Source organism: Crocodylus siamensis, chromosome 3, assembly GCF_052110815.1.
Source record: "Crocodylus siamensis isolate JL-2025a chromosome 3, ASM5211081v1, whole genome shotgun sequence".
NCBI classification, from domain to species: Eukaryota; Metazoa; Chordata; order Crocodylia; family Crocodylidae; genus Crocodylus; species Crocodylus siamensis.
Genome location: NC_143397.1, coordinates 87,125,185 through 87,142,304, shown reverse-complemented (window position 1 = coordinate 87,142,304; position 17,120 = coordinate 87,125,185). Strand labels below are relative to the sequence as shown.

At 42.1% G+C, this 17,120-nt stretch overlaps 1 protein-coding gene across 6 annotated transcripts in view; it reads right to left on the bottom strand.

Moving 5' to 3' along the window:
* The window catches only part of CCDC171 (coiled-coil domain containing 171), a 432,482-nt gene that overhangs the window by 336,142 nt on the left and 79,220 nt on the right, over positions 1-17,120 (bottom strand). For all 6 annotated transcript variants that reach the window (XM_090038740.1, XM_090038741.1, XM_090038744.1 and 3 more), the window contains one exon: positions 3,868-4,006. In XM_090038740.1, coding sequence (XP_089894866.1) covers positions 3,868-4,006 — 139 coding nt within the window. The remainder of the gene's footprint in view (positions 1-3,867; positions 4,007-17,120) is intronic.

Sequence of the window (17,120 nt, the reverse complement as noted above, 5' to 3'; positions counted from 1 at the left end):
AGGCTGAACATTAGGAAAAACTACTTCACAACTAGAGTGTCCAGACTATGGAACAAGCTCCCCCCGAGAGGTAGTGCAATCATCTACCCTAGAAGTCTCCAAGAGAAGACTGGACGGCCACCTGGCTGGGGTCACCTGACCCCCAGATGTCTTTCCTGCTCATGCAGGGGGCTGGACCCAATGATTCTTCAGGGTCCCTTATAGCCTTATAATTCTATGAATATTTCCCAAAATGTTTTAAAACAAAACCTCTATATTATAGTACCATACTGTGAAGCCATAAAATGAGATTATCAGAGTCTGAAAAAAATGACATTTTGGAGTGCCTAGCATTAAAATGGAAAAAGAAAATAAGTGGAGCTAAGAGGGGTCCAGAGGAGACAAACATGACAATGGTAGACCAGGCTAGAAACAAGCAGCTTGGCAGCTCCTGGCCAGAAGAGTCTGGGGACTAAGGGAAGTAAAGATGTCCTGAACTGGAAAGACTAGAAAGGGATGTTTAGGGCTGTGTGGGCTAGACTGTGGACACGGGAACTACATAACACCTTTGGAGGGGACAGAGAACCTTTGGCTGGCCGGCCTTTGCCCCAGTAAATTCCTTTACTGAAGAGACTGACTGTTGGGCTGCTGTGCTTGGAACTGTGGGTTGCACCAGGTAACTTCAAGAGGAGATGAAGCCCCTCTCTGAGGAGCAGAATTGGATGCCTGTCCTTGAGTCAAAGCCATAGACAACCAGGGATGGTGAGACTGGAAGACTGGAGTCTCAGAGTGGGAAGAAGCTTGAGCTGCCCCCTTGCTCTAGAAGCCAAGCCTGGGCCAGCTCCAAGGGCTACTCTTGTAGGCCCAGAAAATCCTGCTTGGCCAAAGTAATGTCATGATAGTGCAAGTTAAGCAAGTAGTGGGTTGCCAGTCAGAGTTGGCATTTTGCAACCTAAAGGAAACAAGGAAATGGCCACTGATTGGATGCAGAGTTAGTTTAACTAAATATGAAATGGCATATCTGACTAACAATGTGTAACCAGAAAAAAAAAAAGTATAGTCACAAGGAATCAGATCACTCAAGACTCCGCTGAGCAACATCAACCATTGTGAATCCCCAAGGAAAGGGCAATGCTTGGCCAGCTGACCTAACTTCTCTCGACTCCAAGACTATATAACTATTATAATTACTGTTTTAGTTAGAGCTTAAGTTAGTACCTAAGCATGTCCCAGTAAAGCTTTCAATGTATGACTGTAATTAACAGGTCTCAATCATTCATCTCACTCTCCATCCAAGCTAAAATTTAAAGTAACACGCTCAGAGACCTGACAAGACTGCAGCAGTCTAGACCAAGCACCCGCTATGTTTTATCATTCAGCTTCATAGCCTTGGAGTGCTCCTGGATCCCCTGCTGCACCAGTGGCTAAGAGTGCCTTTCACCAATTCCAACTGGTGTGATCATGTAACACCTTCTTTCAGATTCAGATCTGGCCACTGTCATCTGCATCTTCGTAACCATGAGGCTAGACTACTGCAATACACATGGGGTTACCCTTGATAACTATCCAGAAATTGCAGCCAGTGCAGAATCTGGTGGCATGCCTTCAGCTGCCAGAAGCAACAAATTCTGGAACTAGTTAGATGGCAACAAGCTTACATGTGTATAAACAAGGAGGTTGAAAGAGTAAAAAGTAATCAAATTGGGCCCAACTCCATCATGAGCATATAGAGGTATGTAATGCTTTTGATCAGATCACTTTTTACTTATCTTACCCAGATAAGACTAAAATAGAGACTAAAATAGAACACTTTTTGGTATCAGCATCTTCTGTATAACACAGGCCAAAGGCCTCCTCCAAATTAAATCTTGAGCATTCAACTTTTCAAAACAAAATGCTCAATCTTAACGTTAAAGTGGTCAAAAAGATGAAAAATTTACCGTGACCTCCACCCCCCCAAAGGACATTTCACTCTTAAAAATTGCATCTTCCCCCTTGTTTGAATTTGACAAGTTTAAGATCCAGTAGCTGAATACTGCTATACCCTTCTTAAACTGAAGAGCATAACAACATCCTTATTGGCTCAGCAAGGCTACGCTGGCTAGCACTACGGTTGAAAGGGACTTGGGGGTCATCATTGACCACAAAATGAACATGAGCCTGCAATGTGATGCTGCAGCTAGTAAAGTGAGCAAAACACTGGCTTGCATCCATAGATGCTTCTCAAGCAAATCTCGAGACCTCATTCTCCCACTGTACTCAGCTTTGGTGAGGCCGCAGCTGGAGTACTGCGTCCAGTTTTGGGCTCCACAATTCAAAAAGGATGTGGAGAAGCTTGAAAGAGTACAGAGCAGAGCCATGCACATGATCAGAGGTCAGGAAAACAGACCTTATGATGACAGGCTGAGAGCTATGGGACTCTTCAGCCTGGATAAACGCAGGCTCAAGGGCGATCTGATGGCCACCTATAAATTTGTAAAGGGTGTCTACCAGGATCTGGGGGAACGTTTGTTTAGCAGAGCACCCCAAGAGATGACAAGGTCTAATGGTTATAAACTCCTGCAAGACCATTTCAGGCTGGACATAAGGAAGAATTTCTTTACTGTCCGAGCCCCCAAGGTCTGGAACAGCCTTGGCATCGGTGGTGGTTCAAGCACCTACTCTGAATGGCTTCAAGAGAAAATTGGATGTTTATCTTGCTGTGATCCTATGACCCCAGCTGACTTCCTCCCCCTAGGGCAGTGGGCTGGACTCGATGATCTTCTGGAGGACCCTTCCAGCCCTAATGTCCATGAAATTAGCATTTTCTTCACAGAGATATGCTGCAATCAAGTCATCCCTCAAACCTTTTCTTTGATAAGCTAGTAGATATCTGCAAAAAGCCAAAAGATTCTTTTGATGCAGGCCCAAGCTTTTGTTTACTGACTAGCGTGACATCTATCAGCAGCAGGGAAAAGATGACACTTACCTCCCTACCAGCCTTGCAAAAAGTGGCCTGTTGACCAGCAGTCTGAAAACAGGAAAACCCTCCCAGCCAGCTTCAAATGTCCAAGTATAGATGTACTTCTGCATACACTCACATACGCACCCTTCCCCCAAAGCAAAAGGAAGAGAGGTTTGCCAGACTGTAGATCTTTGGTCCCCCCACGCTGTACAGCAGTTTAGATGGACACATGTTTAGCCTAGACCTAGAACCAGCGTTGGCTGGACAGCAAAAGAAAAGTTACAGAAAATAACCCAGTAGAGATCTATGCTTCCACATGCCAAATTTTGCATCAGTAAAAACAACAAGGAGATGACTTGACACGACAAATAAAGAGAACTTAGAAGTACTACCCAAATAAGAAGTCTAAGACTTCCAAAACTAAATGAAGTATATATCTGAAAGTACAAGAAGTTATCATAAATATTTCAGAGAAATAAGTCACAGCGGAGGTGTGTAAGTGAAAATTGAGTAGAAAGGGGAACAGGAATGAGGATGGGGAAGAGAAAGGGAACCAAAGCTATGATCCATCAATTGCACTGTCCCTCCTTTTTTACAAAGTTTATGATAATCCATTTGCTATTCATAATTAATAACCTCTTTAAAATAAAGTGATTGCATAACAAGCAAAACAATACAATGAATGAAACCATTTAAGATACATTTTGAAAATAGTTTCTTCTAACACTCTGCAAGTTAAGGATGTTTTACCAAGGGTAAAACTAAGGCATTGAAGCAAAATAACTTGGCCAGAACTGAAGAACCAAACTGTGGCAGAGCATTTGAATGCATCATAGGTCAACTCTTACTATATGCACATCCTTCTTCAGTTTTTTGGGTTTTTTTACATAGTCATTATCACCTTTTGTTCCAATGAAATTAATGTCATAGGACTTCTCTCTTACCATTGCAAGATCTTCCTGTAATTCTTGGCAATGTCTTTCATTATCCTGAAGTCTCACAGAGAGGTCTGTAATTACTTTCTTCTTTTCCTTGATCTCTTCGTTTAGTTGCTTGTTTGTAGAAAAGTACTCTCTTTCTAACCTGAAAAGTTTCTAGTGTTAGAACAGGTTTTTCAAATATATCTTTCTAAACAGAACTGACAGATGTAGTTTACATGGCGCTTACATGCTATAAGGCTTTGAAAGCTGTCTTTCCTTTTTTTTTCCTTCTTTTTTTAATCAAAAAAATCCATGACCCTCAAATGAACGTTTTTAAAGACATGGTAACCTCCCCTTAAAACAGAGGTATCCATATTATGCCTGAGGTAAAAAATAAAGTTTGCTAGTCTTGATGGGGCCTCTAGATTATATTAAAAGAGGAAAAATCACCACAGTTCAGTTAGCTCAGTAATTGCCTAGAGACTGAATGAGAATCAAGTCTTACCAAACCAGTCTTGAATTAAAGTGTACTAGTAGCACCTAAAGTGTCTCTATGATGTCTTGTTATGTTTTTCTCTACATTGCAGGACATAAGATTTTAATGCTTAACAGATGCTCAAACAATCATAAACATGGCATGACTGTAAATGGCAGGGACAGTGGGACCCTCACCTCACTGTCTCTTCTCCCATCTTGTTTCCTTGTGCTTGGAGTGAAAAAAATCAATTCTTATTCCCTCTACTTTCAGACTTTTATCTTGCCCTTGATTTGTTTGCAATTTTTTACATTCCCCTTTTAATCAAAAAAATTTGCGTTTTAAGCAGCCATAAAAGCAGCTGAGCATATTTCTGGCAGCCCACCCAGGGAATCATTTTACTTTTTTGTGTAATAGGCTTACTTGTTGCTCTTTTTTGGCTTAAGAGGGTACTAGTGCACACCCTCCTGCTCTCACTCCTCTTCTCTCTTCCATCTTTAAATGTGTTTGTATCCAATTAGCATGCCAACAATTAACAGGCCATAGTTCTCTTTACAAAAAAACCCTCCAAAACACACACATTCAGATTCAGTTCTCACAATTTTCTACAATTCTGGGTTTGACATCTGTTAGGGTAAATATAATACTGTAATGAAATATGGTAAATCAGATACCAGCTCCCTTAACATGATGGACAGAATCCTCTGGGTCAACGTTTCCCAACCCTTTTCACTGCGACACACTTGCATGGCCTCCCCCAACCCATGGCATACTGGCCGAGCAGGGCGCGAGGGGGGTAGTGAGTGGCCAAACACTGCGGAGCTGGGGGGAGAGAGAGAGGAATCAGGTGGTAAGCAGCGTCTGTATCACTGGCTGGAGCCATGCCCCGCATCTGTCTGGCTGCCCGCAGCAGCAGCAGGCAGAGGGCGTGGTTCCAGCCAGGTTGGGGGCATGGCTCCAACCCAAAATACTGCAGCACACCGATTGGGAAACGCTGCTTTGGGTGATGCTAATCTCTCCCAAAAGTGCAGCTGCAACAGAGTTGTGGGACAAAAGGAAATATCTTAGAGGAGAAATGGTTCTATGGTGACAGTTTACAGATTTAGAGGGAACCGAGGACAGTGCCCAGTGCTTAGGACTAAAGCCTTCAGGTGCCTAAGGATTAAGCCCCTTCCCTCTTAACTCAGAAGAAACTGTAATTCCTGTGACGCACAGGCCTCTACAACAAAGTACAATGGGAGATAAGTGACAGATAAGCAGGACTCCCTCCCTCAGAGGAGAGAAACATGGAAGACATTTAAAGGTGCTGACAAAGAGAACACTGCATGCTCACATGTGACTTCTCCACTGTATCACTGAAAAAAAACAAACTTGGACACTAGCAGGTACCTGTGAAGAAAAAACTCTGGCAAGGGGCTATTTTAAAAAAAATTATCATCACACTTCCAGTTTGACTTTGACTAACAGGTCCCAAGGGAGAACTCCCATTTTCCACTCCTAGTCAAGGCCTTACTTTTATTTTAAAAATATTTAACTATTGAAAGCCTTGCTGCTGAAGCAATCATTAAAAAAATTCCAGATCAAAAATAGTGTGAAGATATAGAGCCATATTATTTAGCTACTTCAGTATAAGTGATCCCTGACTCTGTCATCAATTATTAAACCAAACAGGTATCTTGATTGGGGATATTTTCTTGTTGCACCAAAAACTAAAATCAATTAGCTCCAACAAGCATGTATACCACATCATGAGAGGGATGGTCTAGCCCAGTTTTGTTTTTTTTAATTCTTTGCATGAGCTTAACCCTCCCACTAAACATTATTTTTTATAATTAATAAAAAGTTAAATTCTAAAATAGAGCAGTGTTTCCAAATTTACTGGTACTATAATTGTAAAATTTATATCCTATTAGTGTTAGTTTATCTAAAAAAGTTGATTAGCCATAATAAAAACATGTTTCCAAAAGCAATTTTAGACATAAAGAACTACTCCTCCCTAGGGCAAAGTTTACCACACATTTATTCTGCTTCTCTCATTTCTTTCCAGACTTACGTCAAAAAAATTAAAGCAATAAATGTTTATCATCATTATGTAAAAACTTTCTTGTGTTTTCAAGATAAAACCAGATCAGTACAACTAGATAATGGTCATGATACTGATCCAACAAGTATTAGATTTAATACAGCTGAATGTAATTCCGTATCTATCCATTTATCCTTACACTAAAATGAATAATTACAATGTAAAAATATGAGTTTTGTGCATTTTTTTTCTTATAATGGTCTGAAAGATTCATCAACTGAATTAGGGTAAATTATAAAAGAATCAATTGTTTTGGTAGTCACTGTTTAAGTTACATTTAGCAAATAAAATTCACCCCAATTCCATTAGTCTAAAACTGCTTCAAGACCAAATGATGTTTCAACTAATTTTAAATTATAATACAACAGTAGCACCCAAAACATCTCTACAAAGTGTATTGTTCAATCTGGCTGTTGGCTATTTGAACCTGCATGGTATAAACGTTTTAATGATTCACAAAATTCCAAACAGATGTTTAAACAATAAGGACAACGTGGTCTAATTCTATGTAGTTTCATTTTTATTCTTAAGTTATTAAAGTATGTGTTCCCAGAGCACATTCAAATCAGCATCAAACCAACTCAAACATCAAGGCTCGCATCTCCCTTACTTACATAAATATTATTTCCATTTTACAATAGTGTATAAAAGGGGCCCAGAGGACCCAAGGTCAGTAAGGATGCCAATAAAAGGCAGACTTTGACAGACAAGTCCCAAGCTGTAACCATTAGAAAATATTCTATTATTTACATATGCAGTATTGCCAACTCTTGCAAATTTATTTGAGTCATGGGATTCTGGCACCTGCAGGAGGCACTCTGGATCAACCTGAATTTATTTTGTTCCCACAGTTTTCACTGTTGGATACCAGTGCTGTGTAAGAAGAAGAGCTGGTGGGCTGAGAACATGGACCAACCCTACTCACTGAGGCCTTCATCTATGGATCAGCTCTGTAGCAGTAATAGCAGGGACAGGGTTCTATAGAGAAGGGATCTGAGAAAGGTTGGTGCTGGGTTTGGAGACTCTGTACTGTCGCGCCCCATAACGCCGGTGCACCCTTGACCTGCGAGCCTGGGTCGGCACGACCAGCTTGGCGCAAGGAGGGGGATTTATGACCGGGTAGGTGGGTGATAACGGTGAGCAGGAGTCAGTATGATTTAAACACAGCGTGATGGTTTCACAAAAGATTTACCTTACTTACGCTTCTGATGGCTAGAGCGTAGGCAGTGGAGCTGATTGATTTAGTTACAGCATGCAGATATCATGTTACCCAGCATTTACAGGGTGGGTAAGACAGTTGCTTCCGAGCGATCATATAAGCCGTTGCAGTCTGCAGCTTACTAAGAGCTCTTGATAAGAAAGATAACGTCAAAGATAGATAAACGGACCGGTAAGACGAGACGGGGGTGCGCCAAAAAGATAATGTAGGCGGAAGAGATAACATTCGTTGTGCACAATCTGTTTTCCTTGAGTGTATACGCAGTTCTCCGTTCCCTGCTCTCTCTTTCCTCTGTTCTCTGGTTTGGGCGGAAGTTCTTTCAAAGTTATACTTTTCACAGGTGACCAATTACTATACACTAATTATAAATAATTAATGAGTTGGCACTTGTGCTTTCTTTGTTTGCTCAGGTTTCATAAAAAAGGGGGGTTATTTTTACTTGGGTGGTACTGGTTCTGTTTAGTTACAGGATGGCACGCATAGTATATTTAATTTTACAACTTTACTAAAGTCGTTTCATTTTTATCTGGTCACTATGGGTGCCGATATCTCTCGTGCTGAACTGTCAAGGCCAGTCTCTCTCTCTCTAGTGTGGGAACTCAAGTGATTTGAAATGAGGCACAGATAGGGGTGTGTATATGCAACACTGTTAATACAGAGGCATAAATTACAACCACAGAGTTTGTTGTGTTAGCTTCTGACCTTCTGTCATCTGACCTTTTGCCATCGGCATCTGAAATCAAAGACTTTGATCTTTGACAAGTACCTGCCTGTTTCCTCCTGCCCCAGGACTTCTCTAGCCCAGACCTGGCAGCAGCTTTTCTCCAGCTCCATTTCCTCCCCTCTCTCCTGCTGCTCTAGGAACCAATAGCTGCTCATTCCAAAGCAGTGGCAGGAGGCTAAGGACTAATGAAAGGGCTGTCAAAAAAACCATCTTGTACCCTGGTCAGAAAAAGAAATAAAATATAGCGTTTAAAAACTATTAGGAAAACTGACATTTAAAAAAATATATGATCAGTGAACTACTTCCATAATTAATTAAAATAATGCAAGTAACAGAACAATTTAAGATTTTTTTAACATTCTTTGAATGTGAGAAAATTCAGTTTCTAAAATTTAAAGGCAGGAGTGTCAAACTTATGGCCCAAAGGTTGAATCTAGCCTGCAGAGTCATGGTGTGTGGCCTGCAGAGCTGGAATTCAGGGGCAGGGCCTGCTGCCAAAATCTGAAGCATGGAGCTTTGTTGGCAATGCATATGTAATGTATTAATCCTTGCCACTGCTCACCCCACTGCTGCCATATCGAAATGTGGCCCAAAAAAGTCCTGTTGTCTGAATCCAACCTGGCTGAATGAAGATGAACCTGCCATTGAAACTGTCCTTGAATTACAGATCTAAGTATCTGAGAGACAGAGAGAGGATCTCAGGCAGTGGAAAAGGTAGTAGACTTGGTTGTCTCTCATCTCCTCTTAGCTACTGAAAAACATTCCAGAAGGGGGGGGCTCATCACAACTTACAAAATATTTGCATAATGCATCTCTATTGAGTTCACATTTGTCCAAATCTATTCAGACTTTTTCCCCCCTTATATTTATAACACACAAGATCTTCATGCAATCTGTAGCTGAAGACAATGACAGGAACAACAATAGCACAATGTTTATTTACGGTGTTTATTCTTAGTGTTGGCCTGCAGGCAACACTGGCAGGAACATATGGCCTGTGGGCTGCCATCCAGCCCCAGGGCTGCCCCTGGATCTGATCAGATCCAAAAAGGGCCTATGACTGGGGGGTGGGGGGGAGGTGAAGGTTTTATGGCCAGATTTAGCCCACAGACCCCTCCCATACCATCCTGCCACCTCCTCCCCCAGCATACCTGATCCAGCAGCTAGCTCTAGCCAGTCTAGGACCCACAATGTGTGCAGAGCATATCAGAGTGCAGCTGTCTAGCCAGAGCAGCAGTCTTGCTATACACAGTGGCTGCCCCAGCCAGACAGAACAACTTCCAGTGCCCACTCTGGGAGTGCACCACACACACAGTATGCCCTCTCCAGCCAGTTTAGGGGGTGCATGTGCACTGCCATGCACCTCCTATGCATCACCACTGCTTTCCTACCTCTCCTTTTTTGCACATAAAATCAATATATTACAAATTGAGAACCTAGAGGAAAATCTCTTTCCCAGAAGACATACAAGGTAGATGACATATCACTGACAGGAAAGTTGAAAATGCAAGAAGCACCAAGCTTAAAATGTAGTTCTTAATCTTCAGACTGCCACATATTCTTCCATAATGGTGCCCACAACCAACCAAGTAACAATAAAGCCTTAATTATTTACATATAAACACAAAGTATGCACAACACAACTCTACCTACATGTAGTAACTAGACACTACCAAAAGAAAGGTTCCAAATATGTGGAACAGTTCTTAAATTTGTCACTGCTGGTGACTGGAAGGAACAGAAACAATCAAAACACTGATTTAAATATCTTGTTTAAAGCCTCACCTAGAGAGCAGGGCTGTTCAAATTCTTTGCTGCTGGGGACAGCATGCCATATAAGTGTGAACCATGTCCCCCTCAATGCCACCCAGGCGCACCATATATGGCCCTGACCTCACTCTCAGCTTCCTGGCTGTGGACTCCTCTGCTGCACCACACCCAGCACCACAGACTGCCAGCTCCCCTAGCACTGTCAGCTGCGTCACACCACACTGCTCCATCCTGGGGTGGGGGCAGAGAAGTGGAAGCTGGAGGAGGGAGAGAGGAGACTGAAGACTCTGGCTGCTGCTTCAGCCACAGCGGTCAGGGGGAGCCGTGGGTGGGTGGGAGCCCAGAGGCAGCAAAAAAACCCTTTGGGAACTGCATGCAGCCCACAAGCCATCAGTTGGACAGTCCTGCTGTAGAGCATTCAGAGAATGGAATAAATACTTAAGTAATCCAACTTCTAATGCTAACCCGCTGCCACCATGTGACTTCCATCCAGGCTACAATCCATGGGAGGGAATATGCAGAAACCACATGAAGAAACAAGTTACTGCATTAAGGTATAAAAACATGTATAGGCTTTTTTTTTTCTAGCAGTTGGCAAGATGCTTGATGTTATAAAGACATGATTACATATAAAGATTTTCCAGTTCACAAATCTTTTTTTTTTTTTTAAACTGGAAAACATGACACACAGGTAGAGTATTTTCCAGCTGAATGTTGCAGTCCATTTGAACATGGGAAGCAGAAAAAGGGTCAAAACAGTAACAGCAAAAAGGGCAGTTGACCCTCTCTGAGAAATAAAGATAGCAAAAAGAAATGATTTGCAACCAAGGTGTCACAGCACCCTGGGATGCCTGGAGACCCTTTCATGGTATCATGCAATACTAGCACGGTTAGGTGCACAAACTGAAAACAGTGCAAGTCCTGGCCTAGTCCTAATATTGATTATGCATGCATAGGATGCCTAGAGGTTAGAAGTCTCTGGAACATATAAACTTCTGACCTTGATGATACTATGACCTACATGGGAAACTGAGGCATCCACAGTTGGAACCCTATTATATAACAACAGAGTGGGGAAATTATGTTAATAAGTTTATGTGGTAATAATTAATATGATTCGTCCAAGAAAGTGACGTTATTGATTGATTGGAATGAATGAGTTGTGAACCACTGACATGATTGACAGGTGGCATGAGGTGGCCACCATAAAACAGGTGCATGCAGTGGGAGTGCATGTGTCAAGAGGTGGTGGGAGTTGTGTATATGCAGGTAGACAGGACTGACAGTACATGACGAGCTGTATGCCTGGGTATCTGTATGCACTGGGCATCGTGGCTGAGAGCCTGAGAGATTTGCATGGTGATGACTCTGTGGTAGAAGTGAGTGGTGCCCGTGTGTGAGAGGCTGGGGAAGTCTGGGAGTGCAGGTGCTGAGTGGTGTGCGAGGGGATAAGGACAAGTCCACCAGGATACACCTGAATTCCATCGGAGATACTAACCTTCGATCCCCCCCATAGGATGGGTAAAGTATCACCTTTCCCCTCAGAAGTCTCCGAGTACTTCACTGGTGGTGGAAAGGATAGAAATCCTCTGTCCAACAGCAGGTCCTGCTACCTGTGTGTCAGTGCTCCTGGCAGCTACCACTGGTGACAGGCCAGTATTGCTCTCTGTACACATTTGTATACAGTGTTTTGTTAAATCAGGGGAGGGCAATTATTTCGGATGGAGGGCCACCTACTGAGTTTTGGCAAGCCATCGAGGGCCACATGACAGGCATCCAGGGGCAGATAAATATTAATTTTCTAAACTTTATAAGGTCCCCATGAGCCGGATAGAATGGCCAGGCATCCGGCCCATGGGCCGCATTTTGGCCACCCCTGTGTTATATGATTGATTAGTTATGATTTATGATTATTGATACCTTCGGCTTATAATACAGATTTGCTTACCAACCCTTACTTTGGTGCTTGTCTTCATTAACAGTAGTGGGCCTCAGGGTGGGGCTAGGCCACAGGCCAATACTCTGAGGGATTAACCCATTCAGGTGCATTCGAATCATAGACCCCTAGCACTGTAGAGGCCTAACAAATCTCTGCCCATGTAATTACTATAGCCCTTGTGCCAGGCCAGTCTTCAAAACATGATTCACAAACCCAGATATTTCAAAAAGGAATTCAAAGTACTAAACATGCTTGTCTGTTGTGGTCTTTCTGAGTTTTCAGCAGCAGGAAAATTGCTCTGTTATTTCTCCATAGTTAAAAAATAAGTGAAAACTCATATTTTCCAAGGGAACCTCAAAACTAAAGAAGATTGCTTTGGGTCTACAAAGATTGAGATAGTATAGTCTTCGCCTATGCAATTGGCAACAAGTGTGAATGTGTGCACATTAAGAGGCTGTCTTTTTACTCTAAAACACTCACTCACTCACAGGCACACACACAGGCAGTAGCAAAGGAGTTCAAAAAAACCCAACAAAAACCTGATAAGCTCTTATTAAATCTCATGATTAAATCTATTCAGCACTGGTGGGCACACCTGCGTAACAGCATGCACTTTTGGACACATCACAAGACAGAGTGATGGTTAGCTTTGTTAGTCTGAAGTCAGGTAGAAGGAAGGGCAGAGTGGCACCTTAAAGATTAATGAAATCAGAAAAGCAAACTTTTATAAGCTCCTGTATCTAACAAAGTAGGCTGTAGCCTAAAAAAGCTTATGTCTGTCTGAAAGAATGAATCCAAGAAAGACGTGGGCTAAAAGTCATCAATAATATATATGCAGTATGCAATTCTGCCATTCTGGATTTGTGCTACCTCATTATAGAGACAGGAGGAGTTAGATGTGCTTATCCAACAACAAAAACAAAGCCAGAAATCATAGATTCATTTTAACAAAATAAAAAAAAATATTTAAAAAAAGTCAAACAGTTCTGAGTCTCAACAACTTCTTGTTTAATGTATGGCACCCAATTTTATCATATGTAGAGTACTTTAGGAGACCTTTCTTTCTTTTAAGAGTTTTCTATCATTATTTTTACCTTTTTTCTCTCATATTGATTTGCATCAAATTTTTCTCAGATTTATTTGCAAAGAAACACCCAAGAGTTTGAAACACCAAATGCAGGAAGAAATACTGGAGGTCCCAACAGATGCAGCCTCTTTGATATTACCTGAATCAGATCCTGGCCTTTACTTCCCTCCTTTGTGCAGTCATGCATGCTGAGGAAACAAGAGACAGAGTCTTTTGTCTATGCCTCCCCATCCTTGTCTGAAGTCATGCCAGGTTCCAAGACTAGAAGACATTCTGAAGATAAACATCTTGTTTTACTTTCAGATGTGTCTTTGGTCTCAATAGACTTTTGGTATAAAAAGCTCAATAGAGGAGAAGACAAATCAAAACAGCAAAGAACTGTAGCATGGAGGAAAAAGAGATAACTTAAGCCAGTGGATAAAAATTGATGGTGATATGACATTACGCTACTGGGCACAGAAACATTTTAACGTGAGGGTGCAGCTTTGCTTACCTTGTCTTCCTTCTAAACATGTTTTTGACTTATTTTTTTTAAAAGTTAATGGATCAGAGATTCTCAAATCTTTCCATGATGATGACAATCTCTTCATGTAAACATGGTCTCCCAGATCTCCTTCTCTCCTAATTAACAGCTGTGTGGACCACCTCACTGCCAGTTGTAATTTAATGAGTCCCTTGTGGCAACATCAACCATTTCTTAGAGGGGGAAAATATTTATGCCCTTTGGCTTCCTCTTACAAAGAATCAGCACTTGGAAACAAGGGGAAGGAAGAAGCAACATGTGACTATCTGCAAAAATTCAACAAAATGCAGACTGGAAACCTCTACTCAAGCTAAATATTCGCACAGAAAAACAAAACCAAAACAATCAAACAAAAAAGGAGTACGACTATTATAGGTAGGGACCTACCCAAATCAAGGAGGCCGGTGGCCAATTTTGTGGGGCCAAACACAATTTTTCCAGGCTTATTGAGGCAAAGCCCATGCCTCTGGTTGGCCCTGGTGGCTCTTCCCCTCCTTGCTGAATGGTTGAAGGGGCTGTCCATCATACAGCTGCACCCGTTGCTACTGATTGGCCAAGAGGGTTGTCCATCAAGCAGAGCTGCACAACAGGCAGCCCTCTTAGCCAATCAGCAGCAAAAGGCAGGGGCAGGAACTCCGGACTGCGCCCCTTTGTGCTCACTGTCCCCTCCTTTCCCCCCAGCGAGCTGTGGACAGGCTGCAGCAACCATGAGGACTACTGCCTCTCACTGGAGAGCCAGCATTTTCTGTTTAGTAAGTTTCCCCCCCTCTCCCCCCCCTCAGAGTATGTGCTAACATTGCCCAATTTCAAAGACAATGCCCAATTTTGCAATTTCCACTAAACAGCTATTTGTGTAGGTTCCTAATTATAGGAAATTCTAAAAGGACAAACTACCTAGGACAACTGTGTTATGGAGCAAAAGAAAACCCTGAAGGAAGTATGGCAAATATAAAAGAAACCATTTTCCTGATATAGGATCTAACAGGAAAAATAACTTGCAATATTAGGAGGGGCAAAATAAAGATGCTAATTTGACTAAATATATGGTTATGATCCTGAGAGAAAACTAAAACATGGCTTACAGCTAAGTTGCAGGCTATGTATACAGGAGAGGGGCAGCGAAGAGGTTCCTGACAAAAAGAGAGGGACTTAACTTTTTTTTATCTATAGTCAGTAAGGACATGGTATCACCAACTGCTGTACACACTCACTAGCTCCTCACACCCCACACCAACAACTAAGTCAGCTCCTCAGGTAAACATCATCACTGCAACTGTTTTATTTTTATTTTTCCTCTGTATAACTGCCGCGCGGCACTCTCACATTTATGTAACCTTGAAGTCTTCACTGTTAATCAAAACAAGTACCTGGTACTGCTCTCTGCTGGCACTAGGCCACACATGTGTACTCTGTAAATTTTACTCCTTATCTAGAAAATGGCAGTTTTGCAGAAACGAAACTTATGTAGAAAATCTGCCTAGTAACTATTATGTAAAAGAAATTATCCTATCTCTGTATGCTTAGCTCATATCATAGTCAGTGTCATAGAGGCAGTCCAACCAACATCTATAAAGAGGCAAAGAAGAGAGAAACGGCAGAGACGACAACTGGAAAACTCTGTAGGCCTGATCACCCTGCAGACCAGTTCTCAGCCTCCCCGCCTGGGCGTATCCCAGCGAAAACAAAGGTCTTGAAAACCCGACAATTGACAACAACTCACCGTGTTACAGTTTTGTATTCAACATCCCATTTATGAGCTGTTGACCAGTTCTGGGACTTAAGGAGCAGGCAGCCGCACCTAGCATTGGACTGGTTCCAGTGTTGGAACGCAAGGGCTTACTCTGGAACCCCGTGAACCAACAGACCCCCTTTGTATCCGGCATACTGTAACTGAAGAAACATCGATGACTCCAATTCTCGACTGCCTCTCATCGTAGCTTAGACAGCATATCTACGCTCCCTGTACTTGTATTTACTGCAACTTCGTTCCAGCCGGCCTCCCCTCTTATTCGTAAGAGGGTGAGGCCAGGTGAGTGAATAAAACCTTTTGTTTTACCTTACATCTGCTCTGTAATAACTTCTACTACTAACATCCCATCTCAATGAGCCATTGACCAGTTCTGGGACTTAAGGAGCTGGTAGCCACACCTAGCATTGGACTGGTTCCAGTGTTGGAACGCAAGGGCTGGCTCCGGAACCTCGTGAGCCAACGGACATCCTATAGACTTATTACAAAGAAAACTAACAACTTACTCTAAGTCGTCTACTTGTGCCAACTCGGCGAACCTCAAGGGCGGCTATAAAGCTACCTCCAATCCCGCCCCACAAGCCGCGCGCTCGCCCGCTCCGCAAAGCCCGCAGCTCCCCAAGCGGTGCCGGAACCGCTAGCCCGGCATTCCGCCACACTTAGGAAAGAACTCTCAGGAACAAGCAAATATTTAATAAACAAACTGACGTCACATATATTTAATACATCTACTGTTAGCTAATCATGCCTGAAAAAAACCCCATATACCTAGAGTCTCTGACCAGTAAAAAAAGCAATTTAGCACCAAAAGTGTGTTTGGACTAAAAGTTTTTCAACACAAACTGATCTCTAATTTTTGAAGCAGTAGTTTGGGGATTAACTGGGTTTAGCAAGAAAAACAGCCAGAGCTCTGAGATTAATATGCCAGTCTCAAATTCCAAAAGAACAGCTCCAAAAATAGGAGAACAGATAGGGTCTTGGGTTTTCTTTCCTTTTTTTTTTTTCTTTGCAGAGAATGCTGTTGTGAAAACCTCTGTGCTAGACACTAGGAGGTTTAAGTCAGTCAACAGCTTCCTTTATTCCTAAACATATCATAAAGAATCTATGGGAGTAGAGAAAGCAGAATTAGCTGAAGAAAGAGGCAAGTTATTTTACAAGGCTATGAAGAAAGGGAAGTATTTCTGGAATCCTCTTTTGTGAGCTTCCAGCATCTCACCCTACAGCATACTAAAATTAAGAATATAAACAAATCTCTATCACATCTATGTTCATTTTAATCCGCTCTTCATATTTCCAATGATTTGCTATGTCCTTCCACCTCAGTATGATGATGCCTCCTCATCTTCAAGGCTTCCTGTGATGGTGTCCCTCCAAATATTTTTTTCTTTCAGCTTTCAATAACACACAAGGTGGTCTACTACTCCATTCATCTCTAGGTTTCTCAAGAGACTGATCCTAAAATGGCTACAAAGGGCTGCAGAGAAATTCAGTCTTGTGGTTAGTGCATTCATTTGCTCCCTGGGTGCAATTAGTATCTACAGTATAGCTTACCAACATACCTACTAGTCAGCAAAGCATGCCTACACTCACCCCCTGCACCTTTTAATAGGGGTGATCACCAACAGAAAGAAGTAAGATGACGGATGAAGAATAAGTATGAATTACAGGCAGATCTTGACCTACAATGTTTGGAGTTACAATGTTTATAAA